Source organism: Puma concolor, chromosome B1, assembly GCF_028749965.1.
Source record: "Puma concolor isolate L17-30 chromosome B1, mPumCon1.1.hap2, whole genome shotgun sequence".
In the NCBI taxonomy this organism is placed as follows: Eukaryota; Metazoa; Chordata; class Mammalia; order Carnivora; family Felidae; genus Puma; species Puma concolor.
In genome coordinates this window covers 46,951,502-46,971,013 of record NC_141670.1, presented here as the reverse complement: position 1 = coordinate 46,971,013, position 19,512 = coordinate 46,951,502, and the positions used below count along the sequence as shown (strand labels likewise).

General features: G+C 40.0%; 1 protein-coding gene across 12 annotated transcripts in view; it reads left to right on the top strand.

The window, feature by feature from the left end:
- Positions 1–19,512, top strand: part of UNC5D (unc-5 netrin receptor D) — a 568,239-nt gene that overhangs the window by 539,602 nt on the left and 9,125 nt on the right. For 10 of the 12 annotated variants that reach the window (XM_086703727.1, XM_086703726.1, XM_086703735.1 and 7 more), the window contains one exon: positions 8,180–14,889. The exons of 1 other annotated variant lie outside the window; for it this stretch is intronic. In XM_086703727.1, coding sequence (XP_086559853.1) covers positions 8,180–8,384 — 205 coding nt within the window. In that variant the 3' untranslated portion in view covers positions 8,385–14,889. Of the gene's footprint in view, positions 1–2,091; positions 2,379–8,179; positions 14,890–19,512 lie in introns of those variants that run through there. One more of the 12 variants, XM_086703730.1, reaches the window with a different exon arrangement.

Genomic DNA, 19,512 nt, shown 5'->3' with positions numbered 1-19,512 from the left:
TGTTAACGTTCATGGGTGACGGTGTAGCAATTGTGAGCAAATGAAATTCCTCAAACCTCATGGCTGATAAGCAGTGCTATATAACTAGTTTTTCCACCAGGACATCTAATGAGAAACAGAATCTTCTCATATTGAGGTCATCTCCTTTTATTCCTCTGTCCACCCGTTTAATTGGATGCACAGGAACAGTGAAATGGCCAGAGGGCAGTGAAAAAGGACAGACGAAGGTCGCAAAGCAGCTTCCTAATCTATCTTGGAATAATTGTTGAGAATTCACTACAAGTAGAACAGTCACAGTGCCAGCTGTCACTTGGGGTGAGGGGAGAAGATAATAAAATCCATACGGGATGCCTGCTTCACAGGCAGGCCACTGAGGATGGCCACGCAGTGACCACTGAGACTAGATGTTCTCATTCCTGTGGTTTGGGATTTACCTTGATGAAACCAAACTCAGCTTTCTTAGTTCTGCAGGCTAGAGGCTAGCAAACACATCTTGACCTTCGAGTAATAAAAATGGATGTGAGGGGCGCCTGGGTGGCTCAGTCGGTTAAGTACCCACCTCTTGAGACCCACTCAGGTTATGGTCTCATGGTCATGAGATCGAGCCCAGCATCGGGTTCTGCGCTGAGCATGGAGCCTGAGATTCTCTGTGTCCCTCTGCCCCTCCCTTGTACACATGCTTGCTCTCTCAAAAAAAATTTAAAAATAATGAAAATAAATGGATGTGAGGCTGTCATTTCCAAAAAATCACCTGTAGGACTCTTCCAAGGAAAGTGAATATATAGGGGGATAGCATTACACAGGTCCTTGGAGGCAAGAGATGGTGAGCCAAATCAGATTTTTCTGATTCTGGCCCAGGAGACTTCTGCAGGGTCTGAAATGTGAAGAGCCCTTACAGTGAAGCCAGAAGGACCGAACACAGCAAAGTGGTGGATGTTTGGGCTTCATTCCACGGAGGTCAATGACTCATGAAGATGCCCACTAATATGAAGCTGAAGCAGACAACCTGGGACCAGTGTAGCCATGAACAAGCTGTATATGGTTTATAAGTGGCAGGTGTTCATCCTAAAGGCAATATGGAAAAGAAACTTCTCAGGTCCCTCCCAGAGAACCAAAGCCATGCTCCCTGTAGCCCCAGGGGTTGGTGATAAGGGCACTGCATTCCTTCTTAGGCAAGTGGCGAGTTTGTGCTGGTGCCCTGAAGGAATAGGCTCTCCTCCTTTCTGCTAATAGAGTTTTCAGAAAAGATGACCATGCCAAGGCCCCTTTATAGCCTCAATAATCCAGTTCATAAGAGCGGTCTCAAACAGCACTGAAAAAGTTTGGCAGCATCAGTATGCCTGAAGATGATGTTTTCATCATTTGAGAAAATTAAATTCTACAAAGAATTTTAACCCAATTCATTAGAGTATCCTTTAGGGATTAACAGTTTCTTTTCAATGATTTGTGAGGCGTCATTGAAACACATATTGAGTATTACCATAAAGAGAGAAGTGTAAATATTTCACTCTTCCCTCATCCGGCATTAGCGCAGTGGTCTTTCCTCTCGAAACAAATGGTGGTCATTCTCCTTCACCCTCAGGATGCTTAAAATGGCTCAGGGTTATCGAGTGCGGAAAATCAGTTTAAATGAGACCCATTTTTCCTTGATATATCCCAATGTAAAGAAAACTAGAAATTTGATTTGGTAGTTTTCATGGCCTTTCACTGCCAAACATGACACACTGTCATAGACAATTTCATCCTGTCAGGAATGAAACTGGAGAATCAAAACCAGGGTCTGCAACTGGCCTGAATCTCGTTGGGCAGCTCACTGGTGGCCCCGAGAGCTCCAGGTCTTTAAATGTTTGGCAAAGAAGGAAAGAAAGATCCTTGCCGTTCCGCCTTCAAGAACCAGGTAACAGAACTGGCAGAAGGAAACCCCAAGAGGAATTTCAGAATTTCATCGTCAGATTAATGGCCCTAAAAGAATTGATGCACCAGTCTGAGGGCAAGACAGAGTGGAACTCAGCATATTGGTGTGTCAGTTTTAATTGCCTGTATCCTGTCCTCGTGGGTTTCCCATGACAATTTCCCTTTTTTTTTTTGAAGGCACAGGGGGCAATAGACAGAGGTTTCATCATGGCGTCCATCTTTTACTTATTCTTGGAAAAGGAAACACCCACTTGCTTTATCCTGAAAGCTGCTTTGCTGTTTGTTGAATACCCACTGAGGCTGAAGTTTGGGGATGAGAGCTCGATAGATGAGACAAATGCTTGTGTGGTGCCCAATTACTGCCGTTCAGTGTGAATGGCTTTGCTATTTGCATTGAAAGAACCATATGGAGGGTTGGTTTTGGTCACATAAGAGGCTTTCATTAAATGAGACAATTAGGATGATAGCATGGTTATTAATATTTTTTCATTAGGACTGTGTTTCAATTCCCTCCTTGGCACTAGCAGTAGGATTCTACGCTGTTCCTGTAATGATGGCTCCCAATTTATTATAGGCAGCTTAACTTAGTTTTCACTTTTTGTACTACAAGCCCACTTGGAAAAAAGATTTATTTTTAAAGGTTTTTTTGTTTTTTTTTTTAAGTTTATTTATTTCTTTTGAGAAAGAGTGAGCAAGTGAGTGTGGGGCAGGGGGGAGTTGCAGGGGTGGAGAGAAAGGGAGAGAGAGAGAATCCCAAGCAGGCTCTGTACCATCAGCAGAGAACCCAACGTGGGGCCCGAACCCATGAACCATGAGATCATGACCTGAGCCGAAACCAAGAGTTGGCATTTAACCGACTGAGCCATCCAGGCACCCCAATACTTTTAAAATAGGCTTTTTAAAAGCTAAAAACCTTCAGTTGACTTAGATGTAAATGGCAAGTTTGTAGAATATAAACCTATTTGGTGTTCTCTTGTTACAGGTGCATTTGCCCCCTTCTGCTTAAAAAGGTGTTGGGTGAAATCCTAAATTCTGAATGCATTCACGGCATGCACCTGGTATGAGATGTCTTCTGTGCTAAAGACATTAAGCGGCAGCAGCTCTAATGTGGTCCCCAACTATATTTCAGTAGGAAATCCATTCACAAGAAGAGCTTACAGCTTGCAGATAGGTAGATCGGCCCCATGGTAGCAGGATTCTGAGAAACTGAAAGTTTGTCGTCTGCAGTTCAGAATGAAAGGGCCACACACAGATAGAACACCGAACCAGGCCAACTCCAGCATCAGTACAGTTTGCCCTTCAGTGCGTTTCCCCAGGGCTAAGATTGAGCCTCAGACTCTCACCTCCCTCTATTACTGTTATCTTTTTGCTAACTGATTGAAGATTTAGAGGTTACTATTCCCAAAGACATTTACATTTGAATGCTGCTTTCAAGTACTAAAGAAAAGGTGGTATCTCTAAATTCATACCAAATGGATGCCTAGCCACTTTTCCTTTTCAAAAAACTAGCCCAAGGTATAATACTGTATAAAGACATTGGAGGGCAGAATTTTAGCAGGGGCCCTTAATTCTTCCCCAAAAGAAGAAAACAGAAGGCACGAGTCACTATTTCCAGAAATCCTCAAATTTAACCTAATTTCCATTATTAGTTTAACATGGTCATGAGTTTGAAGATGTGTTTTGAAAACTGGGATTCTGTGTAAAAATTCAGTTTTTGACTGTATACATCAATCACTATGGGTCGGCCTGTGTCTAGCTAGTGAAACTGCTAAGATAGATTCATGCTCCCAATTCTCTCCTGGCTTCCACATAAAGCATGGGATTCTAATTGGGGATAAGGGATGGGAACAGCAAAGGCTTAGAAAGATGAAATTAATCATGGTAATAAACTAATTGCCCCCCCCCCCCAACCGGGAACTCAGGTAAATAGTAGGCATATAGGCTCAACAAAACAAAATTGAATTTCATAAGCCATTACTACTCAATGAACTTACATGGATAAACTTATCCGGCTGTCTCAGCATGAGTTTTTTATAGTTTCTCTCTGCTCTTTTCGGTGGGAGTTACGACAGAAAAGATAAAGTCATTGAATCTACAAGGCTTAGGACAAATGAACTGACCTGAAGACATAGAAAGATTCTAAAGTAAATTCCTAAAATTTAGAGAATAATCTCACCTGCATAGTAGGCAGCATCTTCAGGACACCACAATTATTTTTTTTTAATTTTTTTTCAAAATTACCTCAGTCTATCAGAATTCAAAAAGGCTACCACAAAAGGTCACCCTAAGTTCAGAGCATAAAAAAGTAACAATTGGAAACATCTGAGACCAGCAGAATAAACGTTCACTTCTGTAAACAGTTTTCAAAGAGAAAGTAAAAACATTGTTTTATTTTGAGGCATCCACCTAAATTCAGGGCTACCACTTTACTACTTTTGCTAAATATTCTGGTTTCAAAGACACTCACAAAATTACTTAATACCAACTGTTGCTATGAACTCTGTTCTCTGGTATTAATATTATTCCCTGAATTGTGTGTGAATTTACCTACTGGTGTCCAAATGTACCACCATTATGAAGACAAATGGGTCACACAGACTGGGATCCGAATAATTGCAAAAGGGCAGTATGGAAAAAACCCAATAGATGCATGGTATACCAACTTTCAAAACAAAACAAACAAACAAACAAACAAACAAAAAACCAGTGCGTTTGCACATATGTAAATAGTTAAAATAACCCGCCTATCTTTGAGTAACAGCCTACTGCATTGGGACTTTAGGGTCTTTTATATACTAACTGTTCCTGGTGTAGACCGGGAAATGCAACTTAATAGGAGGTCTGTTTATCACAAAGCTAACTGAATCACTTTTAATAAGACTGGTACCATCCTGCATGTACCTACTAAAATTTAGTGGAATTTGAGATTTGTGTGTGTTAGGATGAATGTGCTTGCATAGAGAATAAATCTGAGCCACGCTTTGGAGAGCACATTTCACTTGTTATAATATGTTCAGAGACCTGTGCCAAGTGAAAGTTGTATTTCTGCCACTTTTGACCACTCGGCTTCCTGTAGCCCCGGGTGCCTACCCTACAAATCAGGACATGTGAGAACCAAATGGCCGGCAGGAGTCCTTCTCCAGCTCTGCCCCTCGTCCTCTAGGCAGATAGAACACCTTCCCACTCCCACCCCCACCACAGATTCATGGAAATTTTTAATATTGTGTTAGGACAAAGATTTATCCCAACCTCCAAAACACATTCTGCATGCCTCTCCCAAAATTTCACTATTGCATTTTTATAGCCGGGTCTTCCTGTCAGGTCTTAAAATGTCAAAGGTCCCTGAACATTTACTGAGCACAAAGCTCTCAAAGTGCTTGAGGCAGGATGTGTGACTTGTGGTTTCAATGACTTTGGCACTCTGGATGCTTATTTTCAAATGCAGCACAAAACAAAAACTTCAGTCCAATCTTCTCTCAAAGAGCTACTGGAAATCTAGCTTATGGTGTAAAACATAGGACAGGGATCAGCACTATGGCCTAACGGCCAAATTTGGCCCACCACCTGCTTGCCTATAGCCCAGGAGCTACAATGGTTTCAGGATTTTGAAATGGTCAGGAAAAAAAAATTTTTTAAATCAAAAGAAGAGGAATATTGTGTGATATGTGAAAACTGCAGGACATTCACACTTTAGGGTCTCTCGAAAAAGTTTTATTGTAACACAGCCATGCTCATTCATATGTATCTTCTGTGGCTGCTTTCATACCACCATAGCAAAGTTGGGTAGCTGCTTTAGGGACCATGTGTGGCCCCTAAAGTCAAAAAGATTTACCATCTGGTCTTTACAGAAACATTGGTCAACCCCTGGTATCGAATAAAGCTTAATTTGGGGGTGATAGGATCACAAGATTCTAGTCTGTCCCACAGGACACTGGTCCATTGTTTTTCAAGGGAAACTACAAACTATAAATAAGCCCTCAATAGAATGATAAAAAATCTGTCCTTTTTGTTGTTGTTCTTGCTGTTCTTTCTCTTTTTTTGAAACAACATTGGAGAGAAATTTACCCGTTCCAGAAACAAATGTATGTTTATGGTCATCAGTCTCAAAAAGGACATGGGAATAGTTTGTCCCACAAGCCCGCCCAAGAGTTCACTCACACCTAGTCTCTCAGTTTGCCTTCTTCTCTGCTAGTCCTCCAGTTCATGTTCTGCCTGAATGTTGGGAGGGGTGTACCAATTTACTTACAGACCTGGAGATATAGCAGCTTTCTCTGCAAACAGTGGCCCATGACCAGGTAGAAGGGACAGTATTCAAAACAAAGTTCTTAAACAAGAGGAACTGGGATCCCTTCAACTACCCACGCAGGGTTTGGTTTGCCATTTCTATTAGTGCAGAAATAACTATATTTAAGAAGAAACCAGAGAGAATAGTTTTAAGCTGGCCTTCTCCCTTTCTCAATTAAGGATTCAGATGTAGTAGAAAGTATATATAGCACCCCAATAAAATAATGCCACATGGCAACCAACTAGCTTTAAGCAGTCCCTTAAGATCTTTGAGTAGCCCTTTATTCACTCGGAATTACTGGATGTGTGCGTGGTGCTTGTAAATGGTAATGTGCCCTTAAAAGCTGGTCTTCTCTTCCAAGTGCTCTTAGCTACGAGTCCACTTTGTGATTAGATGCTGAATGTGGTGATGGAAAATTGTGCCATCCTCAAAACGGGCAATTCGTGGTTGACTCTTGAAAATCTGTTCAACTTATCAAAATTTCTCCAGAGGTGACATTTCTATCTGTGCTGTAAAAGTGCCTATGAAAAACTGTGACCTTTAATCTTTTGTGTTGTCTTAGTCTTCGCCATAGCAAAGTCATTGTCCAAAAGGTTACCATTTGTTTTCACTGGAGATCTCATGTCACTTGGAAAAAGCTCATAGCAATCAATTACTCAGACAATGGATATTGAGTAAACACCTGTCATCGTATTAGGATAAGGACTGTTACAGAATCAGAAGATTATCATCTATGATCCTCTCTCTTCAGGTGTCCGTAATCATGCTGGGTAGTCAAAACTCACATGAAATATATCAGCACTTTGTTCATATGAAAATTTAAGCACAGTGACAGAATTCAGAGAAGAAATAAAGCATTTTGAGCAGAGTAGAGAAGTGAACCAGGCATTGCAGGGGTGTAAGATGTTGATAAACAGAGAGTAAAGACACGAAGTGGGTATTCCAAATGGAGAGAATCGATTGAATAAAAGCAAGAAGCAAAGTATTACCTAAGTCAGCATTAATGGCTCAGAGGGCAAAGGAAGATTGAATAAAAATATATATTGCCATACCAAGGTGGGGCCAGACAGAGGAAGGCATCGAAAACAAGGAGAGTAATACCTGATCATTGAAAAAATAGAATGCAGGATATATTAGAAACTTTACAGGCATAAAGATCTACAAGGATTTTGCTGTGATTCAGGCAAAAAAATGATAGAGCATCAATTACATATGCATAGCATGAATGTAGAGGAAATGTGAGCTGATGTGTATGTCAAAAAGAAAACAATATAAAGGGAAGAGTCAAAAATAAATGTCCCGGTGTGAGAGATTAGAAGGACATTTGTAATTACTAGGATACCTGTTATAGTTTAAAAGGGGCCCAATTTGGAGGCATGGAAAGGATACCAATTTCTGATGCATTGAGTTAGAGGAGGTGGAGAGATAGCTAATCCAGGCACTCTCAAGGTCATTTGGAGATCTGTAACTAGCTGACACTAACCTGTAAGATTGGAGGTGCCAATTTAAACACTATCTGCTTGGAGTCGATAACTACTCCACTTAGTATATGAGCTCACCTCAGAAGGAAAGAAAAAATCAAAGATAAAACCTTGACAGTCCTCTGTTTACCAAGGGAGAGATAAAGGGGTCAGATATTTTGGAAAATAGGAATGAGTTATGTCATTGTGTAAGTTAATGAAAGAACTTTTTCAAGCAGGTGGTCAAGAGGGAAACACACACACACGCACACATGCACGGATGCACACACACACCCGTCCAGGGAGGTGAGGACCTGGGATATAAGAAGGTCATTGGCAACATTCCACAGTTGAGCTTTCAGGTTCAGTGCCTCCAGACCTGCCATAGTGGAGCCTCCTATTCCTATTGTAGTAATATCCATTGCAATTCATTTTTAATTCCCTTATAGTGATTTTTATTTGTTCCTTTATTTCTATTTTCATTTTTTGTTATTCTTTTTGTTTCTTCAAATCTGTCTAGGAATTTATCTTATTTTGCTACACAAAGTAGTCCATCCGCTGTCATTTTGAACCTGTGGGAAGCTCGTCATCAGCACGATGGTGATCTTGACTCCCTGGCCTGTGCCCTTGAAGAGATTGGGCGGACACACACGAAACTCTCAAACATTACAGAATCCCAACTCGATGAAGCCGACTTCAACTACAGCAGGCAAAATGGACTCTAGTCCACTATCGTTCATGAGACAGTGACGGCCAGCTTCGGGACATTTGCTTTAAATGGGAAAGAGGCAGCTTTCGGCCCAGTGGCACTTGGGGGAATTCAGCCTTCATTTACACTCAGTGAGAATCCCTGGTTGAAGAAACTGCATTCTATATAGGTGTAATATGTTAATAGGGAGAAGTACAAGCTCTCTTAAATATAAGAGGGCTCTACTGTCTCGTCTGAATCCACACTCGGGTTAACACTTTATGAACTTTCTCAGATTTGGAGTGGCGAGAATAAAAGTGAGGGCACAGCTAGATAAAAGGAACTGTGGAAAAAGATGAGCTACAATAAAGCTGGGAAGGTAGAGATTGAATAGTGCATGTTTTGAAGCAGGTTTTTAATGACGTGCCCCAAAGGGCCAGCTGATTCTGGTACCAGATTGTCAGGGTTCTCTACCAACTGGCATCTGTGATGTCAGCAATCATTGTAACGTTGGCTTTTAGAAGTGAAACGGGGTTGCCAACCCATTTATTTGTAGGACTTCAATAACGTCGAGGAGGGCATTTAGAATTTAGAATCTGAGTACATCACACCAGCACCAGTTCCCCATTTATCCTAGCCACTTAGTGGAAACAAGACCAGAAGGTAAGATAGACCACAAACTAGTTCTTGCCATGACCACCTTCATTTTCTCCCAGAGACAAATCTACCCACATTTCCCCCCCCCCCTTCCTTACCCATTACATAGGAGCGGTTTCAAGGAGCATAACTAAACTGCTCAATATGGAAACTTATGTCTTCTAAGTCAACGAAGCAGAGCTGTCTCTCTTCCCAACTAAGCCGCTCAAATTGCAGAGTGCTGTTAGAATACGACATATTACAAGGATTTGGAGGGGAGGTCAAATCGAGCCCAAGGAAATACATGAACTACAGATGCCACACGCCTTTGAGAAGCTGTCACTCTGGGATGGAGGATGAAGGTGTTGACTCAGTTGCCCAACATTGATATAAGGGGCTGAGGGGTTCTGCTACACTTTTCAATCCAGGTTCTTGAAACTTTCTAGTCTGTTATCACAATATCTCCCCATAGGGCTATAGGGCATCCTCCTTTGCCTCTCCGAAAATCAGCAGATAGTCTTTGGTCTAAATGATAGGGGTCAGTAGACCTGAGGAATATGTCGACCACAATGTCCCAGAAACCACATGCGTTGTTCAGGAAGTTTCAACATCTGGTTGCTCAGCCTTATCAAGTAGGCCTTTTCTACAAGACCATTAACACAGGACTATTGCTTTCGGATTCTTTTTTGAAAAAAAGAAGTAATGGTATTGTGGAAAACTGAAGTCCACAGATAATTCGTGACCCCCCACCCCATCTTAACATGACTCCATCTTTTATACTATTAAATCATTTTGATAAGGTGTCCTGGTAGACTAAAGATGAACAGATCTGTTTCTGCTCCGGTTGATGTTTTAATTAGCTGTCCACAATCAGGACAAGCAAGGTCAAGGACCTAGATCAACCACAGGGCTGATCAGCTACTTAGAAGTTGGCTTCATTAGAATAAAAATAGGGAAATTAGGGACTACTTGGCAGTGGGATATGGTCATTTAAAAAAAAAAAAAAGTTTTTATAAGTCCCATGTAGGAAGAAAAAATGTAAATCCCCACCGAAGTAAAAAAGAACTAGAGATAGGTGGAATTTATGATACCATGGGTAAGGCATTAAGAACTCTTAAATGTGTTAGCCATGTTCTCTAACTAACATGGTATATACAGTCCCCTGTATTGGATGAAAGGCTTTGCTACATGAAATCCAAAAGCATCTTTCTTTTCTCAGGAACCAAAGGCATCTTATACAGAACGAGCAAATCCTCTTAGAACTGCTGAGCATATTTTCAAAATACCATCTCTAGATAAGGAAAACGCCCTTTTACTAATGTCCTCTATTTGTTTATTCCTTCGGGGGAGCAACAGAGAGAAGGGCATGAGAGTGTAAATCATCTGACACCCTTGCTATCATTTCTGAAGGAGCAAGAAGTTGAAGTAGATGGTCAGTCACCCAAAATGAACTAGAGAGTTGATTGGCATGGTGGTATACAGAAAGAATCTGCATTGACTGTTGGATAATAACTTGCAGAAAACACATTAGAGAGAACTTTTGTTAGTTTCCATCTTGGAGATGTTAATAGGGATTTAAAAATCATCCTGCCTCCCCCTCCCCCCCCCGCCTTTCCTTCTAATTGGCCTTATAATTGCTTTCTATATTCCATGCATTCAAACAGATTCTTTTTAGACCTGATATTTTTATATATTAAATGAAAAATTTTAATGTTTTCCCTAGAATCTAAATTATTTTAAGAAAAGAGATTATCATCAATTCCTCAATGTCTAGAATTTCCTCCTATGGACTTTTTTTTTTCTTTTCTTTTCTTGGCCTGGGTTTTTATAAATGCTCATGATCATCATACCATATTGAGTAACTAAGGGTGTGAATGAGCATGATTCACCTCTGACTTCTTCCTAAGGTTCAAATCCATCTGTCAGTCCATTCTGCTCCCTCTTTTCCTTTCTCTTATTTCTGTTGGAATTCTGCATAGGATTTCTACAGAAATGTATGAAATTCTGTGGCTGTCACATGGCAGGATTGTATGGTATTTTACAATAGAATTCCAAAGAGAACCCACGTTCATGAGATTCACAGACACAGCTGGGGGTGTGTCAGGGAGGAGTGGAAAATGCAGACCAGATAGACTTAACTGACACTGGAACTTGTGGTTACTCACTGTGACCTAAACCCTTGTTCTATTTTAACATTTTCCTGTCACAACACAAACGCCGCCCCTCTAGAAACAGAGTCCCTGGTCAGTGCAAGTGCTTACCGCAGAAGTGTTATTGTCCCAGTGCAAAACGAACCAAGAAATTAAAAGTGGGCTGTGATACCTGGTAGGTTACTTAGAATTTTCACAAGATATCCCACTTAAGGACACATCTGTCAGTCCTCAAAAGCATTTAAGTCTAACGGTCATGCTTTAAACAGGACTTCAAATTATGCCACCAAAAGGGTGTACTTCCCAGCTGCACCAGACTGCCGCATCATAAAGTTAATTTACAGTTTTTACAACATTGCTCGTGCAGTCTTACTGGTTTACATTAAAATCCTTTAAGCCAAAGGGAAGCTCACTCTATGGATTTCAATGCAAACTTCATTTACCGGTGCAGAAAGTCTCATAAAACTCAGATGTACGCCCACAAAAATTTTATTGGCCTTTTTGTAAGAGATGAATAGGAATTGACACAGTTCTGTTTAAAGAGGAGAAATTTTTCTCCCTTTTTATTATTTTTATCTCCAGCTGCAGGTGTTATCCTTTGCCATGGTCCCTACATTTTTCTTTCAGTTGACTTTGAGAGGGGTTATTAAGTCAGATGACTAAAACCGGGTTCTCTTTGGATTAAAAAGTTCTGGATTTATCGCAACTATTTTCCTTGACAAAAATTCTCCACATTGCAACTGATAAGCGAAGGCGGAATATTAAAATGGTGTACAGATCTTCCTTGACTTATGAGAGGGTTATGTCCCCATAAACCCATCGTAAGTTGAAAATATTATAACTCGAAAAAAACACTTAATACGCCTAACCTGTCGAACACCATAGCTTAGCCTAGGGTAACTTCAATGTGCTCAGACTACTTCCGTTAGCCTTAGCCTACATTTGGGCAAAATCATCCAACACAGAGTCTAGTTTACAATGAAAGTGTTGAAAGTCTCATGTGATTAACTGAATACCGTACTGAAAGTGAACAACAGAATGGTTACTGGTGTATTGGTGTATTGGTTGTTCACCCCTGCGATGGTGTGACAGAGGGGGGCTGCAGCTGCCCATGCCCAAACGTCATCAGAGAGTCCTCCCACATATGGCTAGCCCCAGAGAAGATCCAAATTCAGAGTTTCTAGTACAGTTCTACTGAATGCCTATCACCTTCATACCATCGTAAAGTCAGAAGACAGTGGAACTGCCGTGAGTTGGGGACCATCTATAATTGGTTTTAGATAGTACTCTACACTTGCCAAACTTCTGGCAAATCTGTGAATTTCAAATGTTATAAAAATCTTTTAATGTGCTTGTTTTTCCTTTTCGCCATTTTTGCTGCGATTTCTTAGTCCTTCCCCGAAGGTGTGGAATAGTAACTATCAGATGTGTTGAAGGTGAAGTTCCTCAGAGGTCTTTGTTCCAGATCTGTGAAAGTCACAGGAACCTGAAGTTGCTGAGAAATGTGCTTCTGTGGCCCATGGCATGGCCCATTTCCATTACTTTTTCTCATGAAACATTGCAGAGTTCTGAATCCTGGTACCTCCCATTGACCGGACTAGGGGTCACATCCATAGCAAATGGGAGAGTAAAATGTTGTCCTACAGATAGTGACAAAATTTTATGAGCCCTTCGGTGTTAGTTACCATAGCGGTGTATTTGAAAAATCGATGTTTTCGCCAAAAGCTGAACGGCCACCCTTCCCGCAGCTTCCACTGTTTTGTCTGCATAGAATTTTCCTGAACTACAAAGCAAAAATGTATTTTGTCAAATGTCACAAAGTGAAAATGTTGCTAATCTTAGATGTGTTACATATTTTGTGTTTTTACTTTCCACACTCTTTCAAAAGCTGCAGTTATAAAGCTGTTTGGCTGTATTGACAGCATGTGGTGTTTTTTGCAAAAGCAGTTCTAGGAGAGCCAGCGTCTACCACGGACTCCTCACATTCCCCTCCAGGGTCGTCAGCAAAAATCGAAATGGCAATTTGTGTGCTGTGTTTTTTCAAAAGACAAAAGGGGATGGAAATCAGACCTGGCCGTTAGTCACTAGTGTGTAGTACTGTGATCTGAAGTAGGAAATTTAACTCACATAGAATAATTGTGGTTTTTGAAGCAGCTACTTTGCTTTTTCCTTTTGCTGTGAAGATCACGGATTTGGAATGTCCTCATGAGGTGGGCCTAAGACGGTGACAGTGAACTGTGCGTCTTAGCGCCCACCCTCCATCTGAACCCAAAGATTAAAAAGGCAGTAAGCTTCATGTTTAGGCCTGAGCTTAACAATGTCCTCCTCCACCTTTAAGATTAAGTTGGGCAGAGGATACATCCTCTTTTCCAAAAAGGTATAGCCCTGAATTACAAAACCGATCACTAAATTTCGTAAGGTAACTCTTTGCGTGAGTGGCAATGTGTCTCAACTACTTTTACAAAAGGCATAATTACAACAAAAATGTCCTTTTGCCTCAAATCTTTCTTAACCCCCAAGAGTATTTCACTATTGCAAGCATTACTTCCGTACAAATTCCAAAGTTGGATAAATGCTACAAGTCCCTTAAAATTAAACAGATATGGAAGATAGATATTTAACTATGGTTCTTTTGCATCATGAGAATATCATGAGGGAGTTTGTAAGCAGAATATCTTGCCTTATCACCTCCATTATTGAAACAGACATTACAATCAGAAAGAGATCTAATAATTCCAATATCCCTCATTAGCAAGCTCTGATGATGCCTGAAATAAGAGCACCCCTTATCAAGAGGCTTTTATCTAAGCCTTATCAGAATTAGCTAAAAAATTTCAATCAGAAACACTCTCTACAGTCCAGCCTAGATTATGAAGGCCCTTCCCATTCAACACGTCTCAAGAAGATGAAAAAAAATTCAGTGTGGGAATTTTCTGGTGAGGAAAACAATATTCTCCTTTCCCAAGTTGGAATCAAGACAGATCTTAAGATTTCCCGTTCTTCACAATTGTTTCTAATTGGCACACACAATGCGGTATGTGTTGACCTAGAAATATTGCAAATACAAGCAGTTAGAGGATTAACTGGTTGCTCTTTCTAACCCAGACTCAAAAAATATGAGTAATTGTTTACCACCATTTCTGTATGGAAGAATTTTAAAGCAGATTTCATTTTGTCCTGTTTATTTTGGGAAGGTGCGTGGGGGGGTGGTTTTTTCAAGTGATTCATATTTCAAACCCATACCACTCTCAACTTTCATTTGATGTGTTCAAAGCCAAAAAAAAACAAAAAAACAAAAAACAAAAAAAAACAAAAAGCAGAACTGAACACTTAGTTTGACATGAAGCTGAAGGACTGAGCAAAGCCAGAGGAGAGTTTGAATAAAGCATGGCCTTGGCTTCATACCATACTTTCTGTGCCTTGTATTATCAATGTAAATTCTGAATGTTGTACAGTAAATACTTGGATGGACTTCTTAGAAAAGACTGCACTGGCTTCTTTTTCAGCACATGTACATATCTATATATATATATACATATATATTTGGTAATGCCAAACAGCTGTGTTATATTGTACTGAACAAAATGGACCGTTTGGATGTTTTATGTAGAGTTTGCAAAAAAACAAAAAACAAAAAAACAAAAAAAAAAACAAAAACAAAAAAAAAACTGGATGGTTACAGACTTTTCGAGCTCAATGTACAGACGTAAATGACCGCCTATCAGTTATTTATGAATAAAGAGTCTTTTATTGACATTTTAGGATACTCCATGAGTGGAAATTTGAAATGCCAATAAGGACACCCTCTATACACCCTCCTGCCACATCCTAGCAGGAACAGAATCCCCTCCACATCAAGGACAATTTCCAGATACCTGTTAATATATTGAACCTAATTTCTCCTTCTGGCCTCAAGAATGAGACACCCAGAGGCTACTGGAAACAAAGATGAGACTATCTTCTACCTTTCTCAACCCACCCACCACGCACATACACATAAGTACCCTTAGGTTGTAATTTTACCAACTGTGAGAGAATCCAGCCCTACACCGTAATTGGGGTATCATTCATTCACTTTCGTCCTCAAAATGCTTGGGTTATTTTTTTACAGACAGTATAGAAATTCTCTGCCTCTCCATGGGAGAAAAAATGTTACCAAAATAAGTATGGCATTGCACGTTTCAAATGCAGCTTCCCTGAATCTGTTCAAATGGTTTTAAAAATGCTGAGGGCTCCCAGGAATTTCATCATAACTACTTAGAGCCGATCAGAGTCAGACCCAGTTTAAACAGTATGATCTACTCAAAGATGATTTCTCGGCTATTTAAGTTAGATCGTTACAAATTAAAAGAGGTCAAAATTCCAAAATTTCCAAAATTCATATTTAAATGTTTATTCCTTTTTAAAAGAGAGAGTGAGCGTGCACGCGAGCAGGGCAAGGGCAGAGAGGGGGCAGGCGGGCAGAGGATCCCAAGCAGGCCCTATACGTGGGGCCTGAACCCAGGAACCATGAGATCAGGATCTGAGCCGAAGTTGGATGCTTAACTTGACTGAGCCACCCAGGCACCGGTGAAAATCGTCTTTAAACAAAATATAATCTGCATAGTAAGATAACAGCTTTTGGACCCCCCTACCCCTCAAATTAAGTTTGGAAAACTATGGCATTAAATGACACCACATTCTCTAGATTTCTGAAAACCATTAGGTGTATGATGGAGCTAACGTAAAGGGTGGATCTCTAAAAGAGGAGTATACGCAACATTTTCTAAACATTTTGGACCACATCATTCTTTTCATGGATCATCTTATAGGACTAGTAGGGATGGGTAGGAATATCCACAAAGTGGCTGTGAGTCATTCCCGTGCTTTAAAGCTAATTAAAATATATTTAAGTTACTGGTGGAAGGAGAATTAATTTCGTTAACTAGGTAAATCAGTAGAATTAGGCCGAACCAAGCCAAAAATTTCAGAACTATTTGCTGGCATGCTTGTTTGTTTTTGTTTTAGAGGGAGAGAAAGAATGCACAAGCAGGGAAGAGGGGCAGAGTGAGAGAGAGAATCTTCAGCAGGTTCCTTATTCAGCACAGATCCTGAAGTGAGGCTCGATCCCAGGAAATGTGAGATTATGACTTGAGCTGAAATCAAGAGTCAGACACTCAACCAACTGAGCCACCCAGGTGCCCCTAGAACTTTTTTTTTTTTTTAACGTTTATTCATTTTTGAGAGACCTAGAGAGACAGAGAGTGAGCAGAGAGAGGGAGACATAGAATCCGAAGCAGGCTCCAGGCTCTGAGCTGTCAGCACAGAGCCCAATATGGGGCTTGAACCCCAAAACCCTGAGATCATGACCTGAGCTGAAGTCGGACGTTTAACCAACTGAGCCACCCAGGTGCCCTACAACTATTTTAATAGAGCAAACAAGTCCAATCTGAGTTGGTCAGGTGGAAGAATGCTGTGGCCAGCAGAGAGATTCAGATAAAACTACCTCATTTTCACAAAAATGGAACCTATCAGCTTGAGTCTGTAATTAGCTGTTCAAAATCTTTTTTTGTTTTGTCTTTTTTTTTTTTTTTTTTTTTTTTTTTTTAGGTTTTATCTAAAAAATATTTTGTCTACCTAGGAGCTGATTCTGAGTGGATTAACCTACTTTGGGCTAATGTTTATTCTCTGTAGCCAACATGTGTTAGAATCTGATCAAACTTATTCTGATAGGATTGACTTATTCATTCAAAAATATATATTTAGATTGACTACATGATAACAAAGCCTGGGTTCAAATCCTGCCTTTGTCATTTAGCATTTAATATCAGCCAAAATACTTACTGTTTCTACTTGATAATACTTCATAATAGAATTTTAGATGGTCTCCAAAGTGTGAAGATTAAGTGAAAGAAAAAAAAAAACACACAGATACATGTAAAGTCCTTAGCACACTATATGGTCCTTAGTGAGCAACTAATGAGTGCTTTTACCTTACTTTAGAAAGGCAGTATGTATGCATGGTAGCTAACAAAATGTGTTTGAGATCAACATAGCAATGCTGAGTCAGCCATTCTCTGGACCCATGACTTGGCCAAGAAACTACCTTTGAAAGGAGATAATCCTATCAAGTTCACTGGGTACAAAGTCAATGTTCAACAAATAGTATAATGACTATACACATCTCTAGCTCTCTGGCCGGTCCTGCTTCTGAGCAGAGGTATCTTAGAGTGTTCGTTCTATAAACATTGTAAAGTAACAGGGCCACAGATGTACTTGATTTTCATCTTTCTGATAGTTAGCTCAGTTACTTAAGGCAAAAAAAAAAAAAAAAAAAAAAAGTCTTAAACCCTGAAATAAGTGAAATATAAAGGTTAATCCTTAATACATTAAGCTTAAAAAATACTCTAATAAGGTCCACTATATCCACCTACATAAAATGATTTTAGGAAAGAAAGAATTGGAGTCAGATGATGAAGCAAATACATATTTAAAATATATCTATGGGAGTTCCTGGGTGGCTTAGCTGTTAAGCATTTGACTTCGGCTCAGGTCATTATCTCACAGTTGGTGAGCTCGAGCCCCACTTCAGGTGAGCCCCACTTCTCTCTCCCTTCCTCCTTCTCTCTGCCCCTCATGGGATTCTCTCTCTTCTCTCTCTCTCTCTCTGCCCCTCACACACTTGCTCCCTCTCTTTCTCTCAAAAATAAATAAAATTAAATAAAATTAATAAAATAAACCTGTCACTAAGACCAGTAACATTTTGTTTAAAATACTGATCTTGCATAGAGTAGATGCTCCATTAATGAGATGACCCATTTTCTGGTTTTCAGACAACACAAAGTCCTTAAAATCATAAGAGTATACACAAATTAAAGAGTAGCTTGGGCATAGTCTCTATATGCCAGACCCTCTACTCTAAGGTGGGCATTCATAAATAAAAAAACATCGACTCAACCTTCACGAAGCCTACTCTCTATCAAGACGTTATCATACCATCAAACAAGTGCTACGAAAGAGGTGAGCACAGACTGTGAAGGGAGAATAGACAGGTAAAACCAGGTGGTGTTGTAGGAGGGAAAAGAACATAGACACGTGGTCATTGGGCTAAGATTTCAAGATGGTATATTAACATAGAGCTATTTCTATAATAACACTCTGCAATAAGCCCCATAATTTGTGACTTAAAGTAACCATTTATCATTCCTACAAATTTATGGGCCAGCAGGGAGGTCCTCTTGATCTGAGCCCTGCTTGCCTATCTCAGCTGAATTCATTCCTGTATGTGTTGTTATTCTGGGGGTCAGCTGGGCTGGCTCTTCCAGACTAGGCTCCTTACATGTCAAAGGGCTAGACCAGTAGGACAAAGCTCTGCCCCATAGGTCTTAGGATGCAATAGGTTAGGCTGGGTATGTTCTCCTGGTAAAGGCAGAGGAAGAAAGCACGTAGAGTGTTTTGAAGAATAGTCTTGGAACACCATCATTTCTGTGATATTCTACTGGCCAACATAACCCTGAGATCAGCTCATTCAAGACATAGAGAAATAGAATCCAACTCTTGATGGGAATTGCTGCAAAAATCACAGTGCTTTAAAGGGTATGGATGCAGGAAGGATGGAGAATTTGGGTCATGGTTTCAGTTTCTCCATCAAAGAAGAGTAAGAATTTGTCAGACAAAAATAAGGGAGGAAAAGCATTCAAACAGGAATATTAATATTGATAACTAGATTCCTAAGTATTTTATTCAGGAGAGCCTACCATATTGCTTTTCATGCTTCTAGTCTTTGATCCACTGGATCTTCCACAATAGCATTTTCCAAACTTCTATGCTAGGTTATTAGGTAATGATCCTTACGTTTAGCCATATTTGGGAAACGCTTACTCACATTCTTCTTTATTGTAGGAATTCTCAAAGGGTTTGCAATACTTTTTGAATACTTTCAATCTGCTAGGTACCTTGCATGGATTCACCCACGTAATCCCCTGGCAACCATATGAAGCCAGTGCTATTATTACTAACATTTTGTAAATAGGACAGCTAAAAAAAGAATTATGCTAATAGGAATTTTTAATCATTTAGCCAAGGCTACAATGTCTACAACATTTTCCAAATATTTATCACTTCCTCCTACTTAATGAGCATGTAGTATCATCTCACAGTTAACATTTTGGGATTCGCTTTTGTAAAGATGTAGAAGACATAGGGTGGGTCCTCCATTCTAAATTAATTCAGTCTAGGTTTTCTTCAACTTTTTTTTTTTTTCTCATCTACCAACCCATTTCTTTGCAGTTTGCAAAATTTCTCATCTGTGAGCATGTGCTAAGCCCGTGGCAACCTTTCTAACATTTTAGTTCTTGGCCGTGAATGTTTGATTGAGCCACGTTCCTCGATAGTTAAGTT